Source organism: Sciurus carolinensis, chromosome 1 (genome assembly GCF_902686445.1).
Source record: "Sciurus carolinensis chromosome 1, mSciCar1.2, whole genome shotgun sequence".
Classification (NCBI taxonomy): Eukaryota; Metazoa; Chordata; class Mammalia; order Rodentia; family Sciuridae; genus Sciurus; species Sciurus carolinensis.
This window is the reverse complement of record NC_062213.1, coordinates 87,891,915-87,907,413: the sequence shown is the minus strand read 5'-3', so window position 1 is coordinate 87,907,413 and position 15,499 is coordinate 87,891,915. Positions and strand designations below refer to the sequence as shown.

General features: G+C 42.1%; 1 protein-coding gene across 7 annotated transcripts in view; it reads left to right on the top strand.

Moving 5' to 3' along the window:
• Positions 1-15,499, top strand: part of LOC124985172 (carboxyl-terminal PDZ ligand of neuronal nitric oxide synthase protein-like) — a 330,263-nt gene that overhangs the window by 78,332 nt on the left and 236,432 nt on the right. For 6 of the 7 annotated variants that reach the window (XR_007108816.1, XM_047553666.1, XM_047553682.1 and 3 more), the window contains exon 2: positions 992-1,063. The exons of the other annotated variant lie outside the window; for it this stretch is intronic. Coding sequence is in view for 5 of the 6 variants with exons in the window: in XM_047553666.1 (XP_047409622.1) it covers positions 992-1,063 (72 nt within the window). In the remaining variant the exon portion in view is untranslated. The remainder of the gene's footprint in view (positions 1-991; positions 1,064-15,499) is intronic. 7 annotated transcript variants of the gene reach the window in all.

The following is a 15,499-nucleotide window of genomic DNA, read 5'->3' as shown; positions in this document are numbered from 1 at the left end:
AATGGCAGTCAATATTATATTTGCTTCATGTGTGTCCATATGTGTTGGATTGTCTTCTTTTTTGTTTTATCCTTATAAGGAATGATATCTAGAGATTATCTATACTGGGCTGGGGATATAGCTCAGTTGGTAGAGTGCTTGCCTTGCAAGCACAAGGCCCTGGGTTCAATCCCCAGCACCGCAAGGAAAAAAAAGTTGAGATTATTTGCACTTTTGATCCAGCAATCTCGCTTCTAGGAGTCCAGCCTAAAGAGCTACTTTGGCAAACTCAAAGATTTGTAAAAGAGGTGACATCATGGAAGCACAGTGACATTGCCTTATAATGCATGAGATAGACTTGTATGCCGTGGTGTAGAAAGATGCCCAAGTTATACTAAAAGTAAACAAACAAACAAAGAAAAACACAGAAAAACAAGTTGCAGAATAATGTAATGTGAACCTTTTTACATAGAATAACTCTCCCTTGTTTCTATGAATATATGTTCTTCATGTACAGAGTGATATATATCAATAACTGTTGAAAGCAAGAACTTTATTCATTTGCTCTGCATATTTCTGTTATGTATTTGAATTGTTTATGGCAAGAAAATACTTATGTATTAAACACTTAACTGTGTGTAATTTGGTGTTAAAATAAAAGTATAGTCAGGTTAGATATTTTAATAAAAAACTATTAAAGTCAGGTGTGGTGATGCATGCCTGTAATCCTAGTGACTCAGGAGACTGAAGCAGGAGGATTGCAAGTTTGAGGCCAGTCTGGGCAACTTATCGAGATTTTGTCTCAAAAGTAGAAATTTAAAATAGCTGAGGATGTAGTTCAGAGGTAGAGCAGTATTAGGTTCAATCGCTAGTACTGAAAAAAAAAAGTACCCCCAATCAAAACATCTTTTTGGTTTTTAACTGGGTGACTTCCAAAGGTCCATCCAGCACTAATATTCTTAGGGACACTTGCCCTTCCTCTTCTCACTGTGTGTTTGCTTCCTTCCCACAGTATGTAGGAAGCCTAGATGTGCCGAGACCCAACAGCAGGGTGGAGATTGTGGCTGCCATGCGACGGATCCGGGTGAGTGGTTGTTGGTGGGGATGTGTGGAGCTAGAATTCAAGCATCCTAGCTTCTGTCCATTTCAGGTAGTGCTAGAGGTGCCAGATTGGATGGCTACACACTTTGCAGGCCCCAGACCCCTTCTCCCTGTATCATCCAGGAAGTGATTCTGAATTAGATGCTTGGTCTTGATAAAAGACCAAGGTTAAAATGGATGTGCTATCTGAGGGGTACCATCTTCCCTTTGTGTGTCCTGCAGCTCTGCACACTGTGATATACAGTGGTGGTTGGTCAGGTAGTGAAGGAGAATGGTGAAGTGTTGCTTGTACTGAAAGATTTTAGGGAAAACATTTAGTAATTAACTAGCTGGAAACTGACTCAAAATGGTTTTTGAAAACCAGTTTTTATGGTGTAGAATATGAGATTTGCTTGATTTTTAAGAATATATGTGAGATTTCAACCAAATTTCCTTGGTTGACTGCTTTGTGTGCATTCTCTTCTGCCATTTTGTGTACTCCAGAACAATTTATTATAAATTCCAACCTGTTGCTTTCTGCCTGGGTACGCAGAGCAGAGATTGAACGAGAAGCAAATTGTCTTCTGTCCACTGTGAAGGAAAGTTGTCCATGTGCTCTGCACTGGAACAGGAAAAATTACCTTAGACCTGTGCATTTTAAAGGTAGGTTTGGGATTAGTCAAATGGATTATGATTTTTTTTTTTAAAGAAAATTGGTTTTAGAGGTGACTGCATTAGTCATCTCTGAATGGAGCCTGGGTTGAACTTATTACTTGTGTCCTTTAGAAAAATCTCCTACCTAAGTGGGAAGCATATAACTAGAGCTGGGACCTTTGGTTTGCTTTGTTAGTTTTACTTTCAGTCAATTCTTCATCTGATCAATGGAAACTTCAACTCAGTCACAGCAACATTGGGAATAAAATAAGCTGTTCATTGCTGTTTTTCTGAGCAGTTCATCAGCCTAACAAAATATTTTTTTAGTGACTCAGTCCTCCCATCTTTTTAAATTATGAAGTTGAATTTATTGAGACTACTATTAAATATTAAATATAACAATCCTGTTTTTCATGGACTTATGAGCAAGTAGCTTCAAAGTACTTTCACATGAGGAATTTCCTTTAATGTTCACAGCAAGCTGTGAAGTGGGGGATCATGTCATCTGGATTTTCTAGGTTAACTGAAATTCATAGAGGTATAGTGAGGTGTCACAAAGGTCCAGGAAGGGACAGATATATGGCCTGAATGAATTTTTTCATTTTGCCTCATGGGAACTTGCTAATTTCTATCCTTTAGGCTGCAGGCTTGATGATCTATATTCCAGGCTGCTTCTTCTCTTCCTTTGCCTTCTGAGATAGAAATCATAGAGGCCTGTCAGGCTCAGAGGCACACATCTGTCATCAGAAACTCTGGAGGCTGAGGCAGGAGGATCACAGGGTCGAGACCAGCCAGGGCAACTTAGCGAGACCCTGTCTCAAAATGAAAATAAAAAAAGGATTGAGGATGTGGCTCAGTAGTAGTGAACCCCAGAGTTCAATCCTCAGAATAAAATAAAATTTAAAAAAATAATAAAATTAAAACATTTATAAAAATCTCAAGGGACTTGTCTAGGGAATATTTGGGAGTGTTATCATTGTTAAGATTGTTGCTGTTATGATCGCAAGGGCTTGCTCTGGAGCTGGCATGTCAACCAAAGAAAGTCCTTTTATTTGTGTTTGACTGAGGATGGAATATGTTGCTAATATCACTCTGGTTACTCTGGTTATGAAAGTAGTATGTCTACAAATAGTAATAGCTACTTATGTGTCAGGTGCTTTGCTAGGTGTTTTGATATTGAAACAATGTTTTATTATTTAATATTTGACTACATGGGATGAGGCTATTGTTATTACTTTTTAAATTTTTTTTGGTACTTGAGATTGAGCCCAGGGACACTTTACCACTGAGCTATATCTCCTGGACTTTTTATTTTTTATTTTGAGACAGGGTCTCACTAAGTTGCTTAGGGCCTTTGCTAGGTTATTAAGTCTGACCTCAAGCTTGTGATCCTCCTGCCTCAGCCTCCTGAATCGCTGGGATTGCAGGTGTGTACCACTGCACCTGGCTTATTATTTCATTTTACAGATGATGACATGAAACCTTGGGCACGTTAAATAATTCTAGGTCAGGCTGCTGTAAACAGGTAGAGGTGGGATTTCCTCCCCAAGACTCTAACGGCCCTTTCGAATTCCTGCTGGAGGCTCTTTGTGACACTGAATGAGTCATGGTCACAGCTGGAGAGCTGGAGAACCAATACTTAGGATATGGCAATGTCCTAGTAAGGGAGTCAATGGCAAAAGCACAACTGACTTTTTTGTTTTTTGGTTGTAGGGTGGATTGAACCCAGGGATTCTCTACCACTGAGCCACATCCCTAGCCTTTTTAAAATTATCTATTTTTGCAGTATTGGAAATTAAACCCAGGGAGTCTTTACTACTGAGCCATACCCTGGCCCTTTTTGCTTATTTTGAGACAGGGTCTTAATAAATTGCCCAGGCTGTCCTTGAACTTGTAATCTTCCTGATTAACCTTCTCATCTGCTGGGATTACAGGAGTGTACTACTGTGCCCAGCTAGAAACACAATTTTTCAGAACAAACAGAAACACAGGAAAACATCACTTACAAGCAGGGGAAGGCTGGACATGTGATCCAGAGGCATTTGGGGCTTGACTGGTCTCTGTCTCCTATTCCTTTATCACCTGCCAGTCCTTGCAGCCCATGTGCCTCTTCTTGCAGGCCCCTTCCCTAAAGCTGCTTCCAGCACTTAATGAGCAGTTCATTAAATTAGAGGGAGAAATTAATTGGCCAGAAAGCTGTTTGGTCTGTCTGTCCACTGTCCAGTCTTTTGTTTATATTGGCCGCCATTAATTGCAAGTGCTCTGATTGCATGTCTTAACCAAACCCTGCAATTTACTGCTAAGTCCAGGCTGTTGGTGTGCACCTGCCTCCCACTCTTTCTCTCTCCCTCTCTCCCTCTCTCCCTCTCTCCTTCTCTCCCTCTTTCCCTCTCTCCTTTCCCTTTCAAAAGCTGTTTGGGTTGTAATTACAGCTGTCAAGAACTAGGGCATGGGATTTCTGTGTAAAGGACTATTTCTGACGTTATCCTTTCATGTCAAAGGTTGTCAGGATAACATTGGGTAGGACACTGCTGGCTTTAGTTGCTGGGCGCATTTGTGGGCTCCAAAACCGCAGGCATAGAACTTGGCCAGAGCAGTGGGTAGTTCTCTAAGATCAGCAGTTGTGATAAGGATCACAGAGCATTGCATGCGTCTTGCCATGCTGTTTAGATGCTCATTTCTCTGATCTTGACTGGGAACACTGTGCTGCAATGTAGCAGTGAAGACCACCTCTGTTTTCCAGAGGTAGAAGCACTGAGAGAGTGAAGAGTGAAGTCTTCTGCCTAAGGGTGTCCACATTCCTCCCTGGAGCCAGGGTTCTAGCAGGAGGATACATTTCTGCTCCTTCCCCAGCCCTGCACCCAGTGTGGACTCTGAGCTAACTATATGGACTCTGTGATTGGTACTTTTCCCTTTCCCCCTTCTTCTCATTTGTTCTTTTACTTTCTTGAATGATATCTGTCTTGGGAATAATTTTATTTTTAAAAATGCTTTCAAGATTTTTTTATGGTTGTTAAAAACCCATAACATTGAATTTAACTTTTTAAAAGAGTGTATAGTTTAGTAATGTTGAGTATATTTACACTGTTGTACTGTAAATCTCTAGAACATTTTAATCTTGTAAAACTGAAACTCTGTGCCCATTAAATATAATTCCCTTCCCCTCTAGTCCTTGAGAACCACCTTTCTACTTTCTATAATCTATTTTGATTTTTTTCTTGGTACTGGGGTTTGAACCTCAAAGGTTCTGAGCTACATCCCCATTTATTTTTATTTTTATTTTTTGAGATGGTCTTGCTATGTTGCCAAGACGGGCCTAGAATTTGAAATCCTCCTGCCTCAGCCTTCCAAATCACTGGGATTATAGGCATGTGCCATTATGCCCAGCTGGATTATTTCCAGAATTTTCCATTTAATAGTTTTGGTCCATGGTGAGGGTAATTGAAACCTCAGATAAGGAGGAACTACTGTTTTCATATATATTTGTAACTCCCACATTCACAATGTTAAACATGCTTTTGCATATATTATTTCATTTTATCAGTCTAATGTGTTTCTATTTGTTAACTTGCTTTAATGAGAGGCAGGGAGGGAAGAAGGGACCTGGGCTTACTTTCCATGTCTACCATAGGTGCTTGTGTGTTTGTTCATTCATTTGTCAGGTATCTTTGAGTTCTTATTCCATACTGTGCCCTGTTGGGAGCAGTACTCAGTATGCAAGACGGGGGCATGAATAGCTATGTATGTTATTAGGAAAGGGGCAAGAAGAAAAGAAAGTGTGCAACTGAGTTGAATCTGGTGTCACATGCCTGTAATCTCAGCTTCTTGGGAGGCTGAGGTCAGACTGGGCAACTTTGTAAGGCTTTGTCTCAAAATAAAAAGAACTAGAGATGTAGCTCAGTGGTAGAGCAGCCCTGGGTTCAATCACTACCAAAAAAAAAAAAAAGAAAGAAGAAAGAAAGTATGTAACTGGAAGATCAAAATTCGTGGGAGATAGGGAAGGCCTTGTGGGGGTATTAAGGGATGGAGTTCGTTGGTGATCAGTAGCTGCTATAGCCAGGTAGCTCCTGGATGGGGCTGTCACAGCTCAGGGAGAACCTGCTTCTTCAGGGAGGAGGAGATTGTTAGAGAAGCTGAAGTTAAAAGGGTCTAATTTGGAAAAAGGGAGGGGCGTGCATTTTAAGAATGATAAATTCATCTACTTAATTTCTTCCTGGTTCACATAGCAGTCTTTGAATCTCCAGTGCCTGACAGGGTACCTGAACTTTGTGTGTTCTTTGTTTCTAAATTTTGGATGGGGGTTGGTAGCAGTACTAGGAATTGAACCCATGGGTGCTCTACCACTGAGCCACATTCCCTGACCTTTTTATTTTTTTATTTTGAGGCAGGGTTTTACTAAGTTGCCCAGGCTGGCTTTGATCTTGCGATCCTCCTGCCTCTGCCTTCTGAGTTATTGGGATTGCAGAAATTTGCCACCACACACAGCTTGTTCCCAGGTTTTAATACCAGGTCCTATCATTTCACTTCTTGGCTTCCTTGGGAAGGCTGTGCTGTGTCATCAGAAGAGCTGGCAGTGAGGAGTAATGAGAGTGGGGTTGAGTCTTCTCCTTGACTTACTGTGTGACATTGGTGAGGCATCCAGCTGCTGTTCTTCTCATTTCTCTCATTTATAAGAGAGAGCATGACACTTCTTGTTCGTCTCTCTGGTGCTATTGTTGAATCTAAGATAATGGGCGAAAAAATGCTTTAGAAACCATAAAGGGCTATTTATATTCATTGGTATCATTTTTATACCTTCCTTTGGGTTTCAAGGCATTTCACAAATGCAGATAAATATTCTGAAAAATACTGAGCTGCCTCATCTGTCTACTCTTAATAGCCAATGTCTTTTTTCAGGTTTTAGTGCAAACACCCCTTCCTTGGGGAGGCTTCCCTGAGTAGGTTATCCTGTCCTCTCAACTCCCTGAGGCACCACAGTCCTCCCTTGGTAGCACTAGGAGCAACTGTATTCCCAGTGTCTTTCACACAGCCGGTCTGTGCTCAGTAGACATTGTTTGAGTGATTGAGCAAATTATGATTATTATTTTTTGTGGTACTGGGGCTTGAACTCAGGAGTACTGTGTCACTGAGCTGGACCCTGAGCCCTTTATGTTTTATTTTGAGACAGGGTCTCACTAAGTTGCTGAGGCTGGCCTTGAACTTGTGATCCTCCTGCCTCAGCCTCCCCAAATTGCCAGGATTATAGGTGTGCACCACAGTGCTTGGCAAATTACAACTGAGTGAGTAAATTAATCTTATTGATAACCATGTGATCATAAGGCAGTGAAACCAAGGGAAGTGCCACTGAGTTGTTTTGAAGTCAGACTAGAGCAGTTCTGTAGTTTGGCCTAGAGCTCTGGTGTGGTAGAGCCAGGCTGTCAGCAGGTGCTTCCTCCTTTACCTTGCAACTTGTTGAAGGATACAGCTATCCTGGTGGCTAAAGACCAGATTGGTGGCCACTGAAACACCAGGGGACAAGTCCCTGCAGTGGAATGTGGCACAGCCTCCTGGAGACCAGTACAGGTGTGACACTACAGGAATTTGTGCTAGTGGCCAGGTGACACTTAGAGCTTTAGTCTCCTGTGTGGATCTTCTGGCTGTGGGCTGGGTGCACTCTTGTCCACACTGCAAATAGCTTCCAAAATAGTGCAGTAGGGTACTAGAGTTTCCTATTTAACTTGACTTGATTACTCCAGTGTGGCTCTTAGGAATGGTGTTGGTCCATGGCCTTGAACAAAATGATCTGGTCACCAGGAATTGGCCAAACCTTCTCTTCCCTGCCGTTTCATTCCAGCATTGTACACTCTTCCAGAAATTTCTCTCAAGGAAAACAAAAAGGTGGAAAAAAAAAAAAAAAAAAAAAAAAAAAACAGAAAAGACCTGGGTATTCTCTTTGACTTTTTTTTTCCCTCCAGAAATACTGGAGATTGAACCCAGGGTTCACGCATGCCAGGCAACTGCTCTACCACTGAGTTACATCCCCAGCCCTGACTCTGAGTATTCTCTAGGGAAACCATGAGTGAAATACTCCTGGGAACACATACAGGGACTGGTGGCTTGGTGGAGGCAATGTCTGGGGTTGTGGGTGCCTTCTGTCTGCACGTGTTTCCTTCTACCTGGTAGTATGCCTTTGCATATGACCTCTTTCCACATATTCAGCCTAGAAAGTTTGACCACTTCTTGGAGGCTTTGTCCCAAAGTCACTCCATCCCTTTTTAGAGCTTTCTCCAAGGTGGTTCCCCTCACTCAGCACCCTTCACTCCTTTGTTCTTAACTGATTAAATTCCAAGTTTTCTTTTAAAATAATTTTTGGTACATTATTATTACACATAGTAGTGACTTCATTGTTACATACATATTTGTACATGCATGTAACATAATTTGGTCAATTTCATTCCCCAGTAGCCCTTTCCCTCTCTTCCTCCCCTTCCTGGTTCCATTCTTCTACTCCACTTGTCTGAGTTTTAAGTCCTGTGACTATTGCAATGAAATTGACACAAGTGCATTCAAATAGGTTGGAAATCATAATCTAGAGCTAAGATATCCTTTCTTATCATTAAGGATGAAAATAGATTGTCCTATAAATAGGACACTGGAACAATATAGTAACTTTTACATATATAAGCCATCATATAAATAGAACATCGGGAAAATATTGTATATGGGACAAATTGTTAATTGTTCTTCTTTTTGTCCTAAGTTTAGAGTGAACAAATCCACCTCCGAAGAGCTAGAGTTGTGACAAATTTCTTACTCATTGTGTTGGCAAGGTCTCATCACTTTATTATGCTGCTGTAACAAATTACTAGCAAGATTGTGGCTTTAAACAGCACCAACTCTTTTATCTTATGGTTCTAGAGGTTGAAAGTCTGAGATAGGGCTAACCTCAAGGGGTTGGCAGGGCTGTGTTCCTTCTGAGAACTCTGAGGGAGAATCTGCTCCTTTGCTTTTTGATATTCTAGAGTCTGCTGCATCCCTTGGCTCTTGGTTCTCTTCCTCTTCAAAGCCCAGGATCAAAACTCTGACCCTGCTTCCTGTCTTACATTTCCTCTGCCCCTGACTTGTGCTTTTCACTTATGTGGACACTTTGACTGCCTCCTCCTCAGATTCAGAGTAACCTCCCTTTCTTAGTGTCCTTAAATTAATCACACCTGCAAAAATCATTTGGTTATATAAAGTAACATTCATGAGTTTTGGGGATTAGGTCACCAGCACCTTTGAGGGGACATTATTTTACCTTCCACATGGGGTTAGAGCATTAGGCTTCTAGTAGGAATTGGAAAGATTCCACCCCTTAATAAGGTACTCTAGTATTAGAATCAAGAAGAACTAAGTTCAAACCCCCATCCTTCTATTTACTTGCTGAATGGCTTTGGACAAAATTCTTAACCCATCAGTCTTTGTTTAATTATCAATAAAATTGAGATAATATCTTTGGCAAATGGATTTTACAGTTAAATGTGGGTGAAGTACTGGGCACATGAACTCCACACCATAAATAATAGTTCCTTTACTTCCTAATTACTGTGTGTTGGGCAAGGACAGTGGGGTCAGGAAACCATACAAGTTGGCTGCCAGGCACACATAAGCACCTGATAAAAGTTAGCTATTATTAAAGACTTTATTCACTTTGAGGCCAAGTACTTATTTTCTTTAACCAGTCTGTAGGTTAGTGTTTCTCAAAATGGGTTCTGTGACTCTCTTGGAATTTAGGAATTTCTTCTTAAGGTTTGAGAGTTCTCTGTAAGAATTTTAAAATGTTGTGTTTTCTTTTGATCTTAATACAAGCGAAGTAAAGTAAGCCTATTCTAGACCATTGGAAAGGCCTCTTATAACTGAGCAGTGTCATTTGATTTTATTCTTCACAATTGTGTTTGTTTGTATTTGTTTCTGTTGGCACCAAATTGTTCTTTTGTAATTGTTATGCCCTCTCAGGGAAGAGTGGGAGAACAGGAAAGTTTTTTTTGTTGTTGTTGTTGTTACTGGGGATAGAACAGAGAGGCACTTAACCACTGAACCACATCCCCAGTCCTTTTTAATATTTTATTTAGAGTCAGGGTCTTGATGAGTTGCTTAGGGTCTCACTAATTTGCTGATGCTGGCTTTGAACTTGAAATCCTCCTGTCTCAGTGTCCCAAGCTGTTGGGATTACAGGCATGTGCCACTGCACCCCGTTTAGGAAGGTTCTTAATATGTATGTAATGAATAAGGACATATGCCTAGCTTTTGCACATGGTTAAGATCTTACAGTACTTGGAATAGAGCAAAGTGGCAAAAAAGTGGATTAGGCAGAGCTGATACATAGCCACATGGTGCAGCTACTTGAGTTGCTTATGGATGGTGTTTGTTCAGTATCTCTTTTGATTTGGTGTTTGAAATTCTGAGCATTTGACCTTAGTATTCTTATGCTGAACTCAAAAGAACTTGGGAAAGGCCAGATATGGTGACTCAGGCCTGTTATCCCCAAAACTCAAGAGGCAGAGGCAGAAGGATTATAAGTTCATGGTCAGTCTTATCAACTTAATGAGATGGTGCCTCAATTTAAAAAGTTAAAAAAAAAAAAAAGGCCGGGGATGTAACTCAGTGGTAGAGTCCCCTGGGTTGAATTCTCAGTATGGAGGTGGGGGTGGGGCAGAGGATTAGTTAAGGTTACTGCCTATTCCTGTTGAGAGCAGTGATATTTCATTTAAAAAAATGTCTGGCGGGCCAAGATGGCGGACTAGAGGGCGGCTGCATTTCACGTTGCTCCAGGACGCAGGATTCAAAAGAGGAGATAGTGAGAGACTTGGGACCAACTCAAAGCCGCTGGGTGAGTCTCTCCCGTTGGGGAGGCGTCCCGGATGGGTCGGTAGCCCCGGAACGCAGGGAATTTGTGAAGTGGAGTTGCTCGGTGAGACGCCCCTCCCCCTGCTGGAGCGGTAAACATGGACAACTGGGATCATCGTAGAGGAGGCGGCTCAGCATAGTGCTTGGACTCGAGCAGCCGCTGGGGCTCCGGGCGGCTGCCTGGGGAGGAGCTGCGTGGCGAACTGTTTAGACCCAGAACAACCGCTTCTGAACACCGGGGGGTTGCCCGGAGGAAGAGGAGGAGCGCGGCAGGACGCTGGTCTAGGAGTGACTGCATCAGAGCCACGGGCGGTTGCCAGAGGAGGAGGCGAGTGGTGAACTGTTTGAACTCAGAGTGGGCGCTCCTGTGCGCCGGGGGACTGCCCGGAGGAAGAGGAGAAGCGCGGCGGGACGCTTGGTCTGGGAGTGACTGCATCAGAACCACAGGCGGTTGCCAGAGGAGGAGCTGCGTGGTGAACTGTTTGAACTCAGAGCCAGTGCTCCTGAGTGCCGGGAGGTTGCCCAGAGGAGGAGGAGGAGCGTGGCGTGTTGCTTGACCTGGCGAACTGTTGAGACCCAGAACAACCGCTTCTGAACACCGGGGGGTTGCCCGGAGGAAGAGGAGGAGCGCGGCAGGACGCTGGTCTAGGAGTGACTGCATCAGAGCCGTGGGCGGTTGCCGGAGGAGGAGCTGCATGACGAGCTGTTTGAACTTGGAGCAGCTGCTCCAGAACACTGGTGGCCTGCCTGGAGGAGGAGAGCGGTGGGACGCTTAGTCTGGGAGTGACTGCATCAGAACCACAGGCAGTTGCCAGAGGAGGAGGCGAGTGGTGAGTTGATTGGACTAAAAGCGACCGCTCCTGAACACTGGTGGCCTGCCTGGAGGAGGAGCGTGGTAAGTCACCTGGTCTCGGAGCCACCGCTCCTGAACACCCGGGGGGCTACCCCAAGGAGGAGGAGGAGGAACAGGGCGGGTCACTTGGACTTGGAGTGACTGCCTAGGGCTACGGGTGGTTGGCGTGGGAGGAGGAGACCTGAAGTGAGTTGTTTGGACTCCTAGTGACTGTGTCGGAAACCGGGCGGCTGTCCGGAGGAGGAGGTGTGTGGCGGGTCTCTGGGTCTCGGAGCTATTGTACGGGGCTCCAGGTGGTGGCTCAGGGGAGGGGCTGCATAGCCAGGCGATTGGTGCAGAGCAGGGTCCCAGGAGCTAGGTGGCTTCTGGCTAGAAGAGCCGCACAGAGACACGCCTAGGGGCGGAGCGAAGTTTCCAGGGCGGCGGGCAGATCCTCTGGGAGAGGCAGCCTAAGGAGACTCGCCTGCGAAGGGCGAGGCTCCCAGGCCCAGGACGTAGGTCCGGGCCCCTGGGATCATTGCAGAGGAAGACAGCCCAGCCCAGGTGGTAGTTGTAGATTGAGGGGAACCTCTAGGAGGGCAACTGACCAGCGAGACGTCCCCACCGAGTGACTCTTCCCGGCCGGGGGAGGTTTTCCCACAGGGACGGTAAAGCCAGAGACATGGGCACAAACAGGCCTTGCCTCAGCCCACAGTCTAGTTCCCCATTGGATGACCATTGGTCAACAAGTGGAGGCACCTCTGCCCACTAGCAGGGAATATACGCCACCTGAGGGTTACCACACCTAGAGAGGCAGCTTCTTCGTGGAGCTCTGCATTATCAACCTCCTCCAAGACTTCAGGCTACTGAAGGATAAGAGGGGATATACTAGCAATCTTCAGGGACATTATAAGTTGATAGAGGAAATCTGCAACATCTTAATGACCCACTGATCCCTGAACAATATGAGAAAACAAGGGAAGAAAATGCCCCAAACAAATCTAGATGTTACATCAATAAAATCCAACGACAGCATGGCAGAAGAAATGACAGAAAGGGAGTTCAGAATGTACATAATTTAAATGATTAGGGAAGCAAACGATGAGATGAAAGAGAAAATGCAGGCATTGAACGATCGCACCAATCGACAGTTAACAGAGCAAATTCAGGAAGCAAAAGATCATTTCAATAAAGAGTTAGAGATATTGAAAAAAAACCAAACAGAAATCCTTGAAATGAAGGAAACAATAAACCAAATTAAGAACTCCATAGAAAGCATAACCAATAGGATAGAACAGCTGGAAGACAGAACTTCAGATATTGAAGACAAAATATTTAACCTCGAAAACAAAGTTGAACAGAGAAGATGGTGAGAAATCATGAACAGAATCTCCAAGAACTATGGGATATCATGAAAAGGCCAAATTTGAGAATTATTGGGATTGAAGAAGGCTTAGAGAAACAAACTAAAGGAATGAACAATCTATTTGAAGAAATAATATCAGAAAATTTCCCAAATCTGAAGAATGAAATGGAAGATCAAGTCCAAGAGGCTTATAGGACTCCAAATACACAAAATTACAACAGACCCACACCAAGGCACATTATAATGAAAATACCTAACATACAAAATAAAGACAGAATTTTAAAGGCTGTGAGAGAAAAGAAACAAATTACATTCAGGGGGAAGCCAATACGGATATCAGCAGATTTTTCAATCCAGACCCTAAAGGCTAGAAGGGCCTGGAACAACATTTTTCAAGCTCTGAAAGAAAATGGATGCCAACCAAGAATCTTATACCCAGCAAAACTTACCTTCAAATTTGACGATGAAATAAGATCATTCCACGATAAACAAAAGCTAAAAGAATTTACAAAAAGAAAGCCAGCATTACAGAACATTCTCAGCAAAATATTTCATGAGGAAGAGATAAAAAACAAAGAAGCAAATCAGCAAAGGGAGGAATTATCCTAAAGGAACTGTCAAATAAAGGAGGAACCAAGATGTGTCAAAAATTTTAAATATGAACCAAATGACTGGGAATACAAATCATATCTCAATAATAACCCTGAATGTTAATGGCCTGAATTCATCAATCAAAAGACATAGACTGGCAGATTGGATTAAAAAGAAAGATCCAACAATATGTTGCCTGCAAGAGACTCACCTCATAGAAAGAGATACCCATAGACTAAAGGTGAAAGGATGGGGAAAAACATACCATGCACATGAGCTCAGCAAAAAGGCTGGAGTATCCATCCTCATTTCAGATAATGTAGACTTCAAGCCAATGTTAGTTAGAAGGGATAAAGAAGGGCATTTCATACTGCTTAAGGGAAGCATAAATCAGCAAGATATAACAATCATAAACATCTATGCCCCAAACAGTGGCTCATCCATGTATGTCAAACAAATCCTTCTCAATTTTAGAAACCAAATAGACCATAACACAATAATACTAGGTGATTTTAACACGCCTCTTTCACCACTGGACAGATCTTCCAAACAAAAATTGAACAAAGAAACCATAGATCTCAATAACACAATCAATAATTTAGACTTAACAGACATTTATAGAATATACCATCCAACCAAGAGCGAATACACTTTCTTCTCAGCAGCACATGGATCCTTCTCTAAAATAGACCATATATTATGCCACAAAGCTAATGTCAGCAAATACAAGAAGATAGAGACACTACCTTGTATTCTATCAGATCATAATGGATTGAAGTTACAAATTAATGAAAGAGTAAAAAACAGAAACTACTCCAACACCTGGAGATTAAACAATATGCTACTATATGATGAATGGATAACAGAAGATATTAGGAAGGAAATTAAAAATTCTTAGAGGTAAACGAGAACAAAGAAACATCATATCAAAATCTCTGGGACACTATGAAAGCGGTACTTAGAGGAAGATTTATTTCATGGAGCGCATTTAATAAAAGAAGTAAAACTCAAAAAATAAATGACCTAACACTACAGCTCAAAGCCCTAGAAAAAGAAGAACAGACCAACACCAAAAGTAGTAGAAGACAGGAAATAGTTAAACTGAGAGCTGAAATCAACGAAATTGAAACGAAAGAAACAATACAAAAAATTGACAAAATAAATAGTTGGTTCTTCGAAAAAAATAAACAAAATTGATAAACCTTTAGCCACACTAACAAAGAGAAGACGAGAGAAAACCCAAATCACTAAAATTCGGAATGAACAAGGAAATATCACAACAGACACGACTGAAATACAAAACATAATTAGAAGCTATTTTGAAAATCTATACTCCAACAAAATAGAAAATTTCGAAGACATCAACAGGTTTCTAGAGACATATGAATTGCCTAAACTGAACGAGGAGGACATACACAATTTAAATAGACCAATTTCAAGTAATGAAATAGAAGAAGTCATCAAAAGCCTTCCAACAAAGAAAAGTCCAGGACCAGATGGGTTCTCAGCCGAGTTCTACAAAACTTTTAAAGAAGAACTCATTTCCAATACTCCTCAAAGTATTCCAGAAAATAGAAGAGGAGGGAACTCTCCCAAACTCATTCTATGAAGCCAATATTACCCTGATTCCTAAACCAGACAGAGACACATCGAGGAAAGAAAATTTCAGACCAATATCCTTAATGAACATCGACGCAAAAATTCTAAACAAAATTTTAGCAAATCGCATACAAAAACATATTAAAAAGATAGTGCACCATGATCAAGTGGGTTTCATCCCAGGGATGCAAGGTTGGTTCAACATCAGGAAATCAATAAATGTCATTCACCATATCAATAGACTTAAAGTCAAGAATCACATGATTATTTCGATAGATGCAGAAAAAGCATTTGATAAAATACAGCACCCCTTCATGCTCAAAACACTAGAAAAAATAGGGATAGTGGGAACATTCCTTAACATTGTAAAGGCCATCTACGCTAAACCCATGGCTAATATCATTCTAAATGTTGAAAAACTGAAAGCATTCCCTCTAAAAACTGGAACAAGGCAGGGATGCCCTCTTTCACCATTTCTATTCAATATCGTCCTTGAAACTCTAGCCAGAGCAATTAGACAGACCAAAGAAATT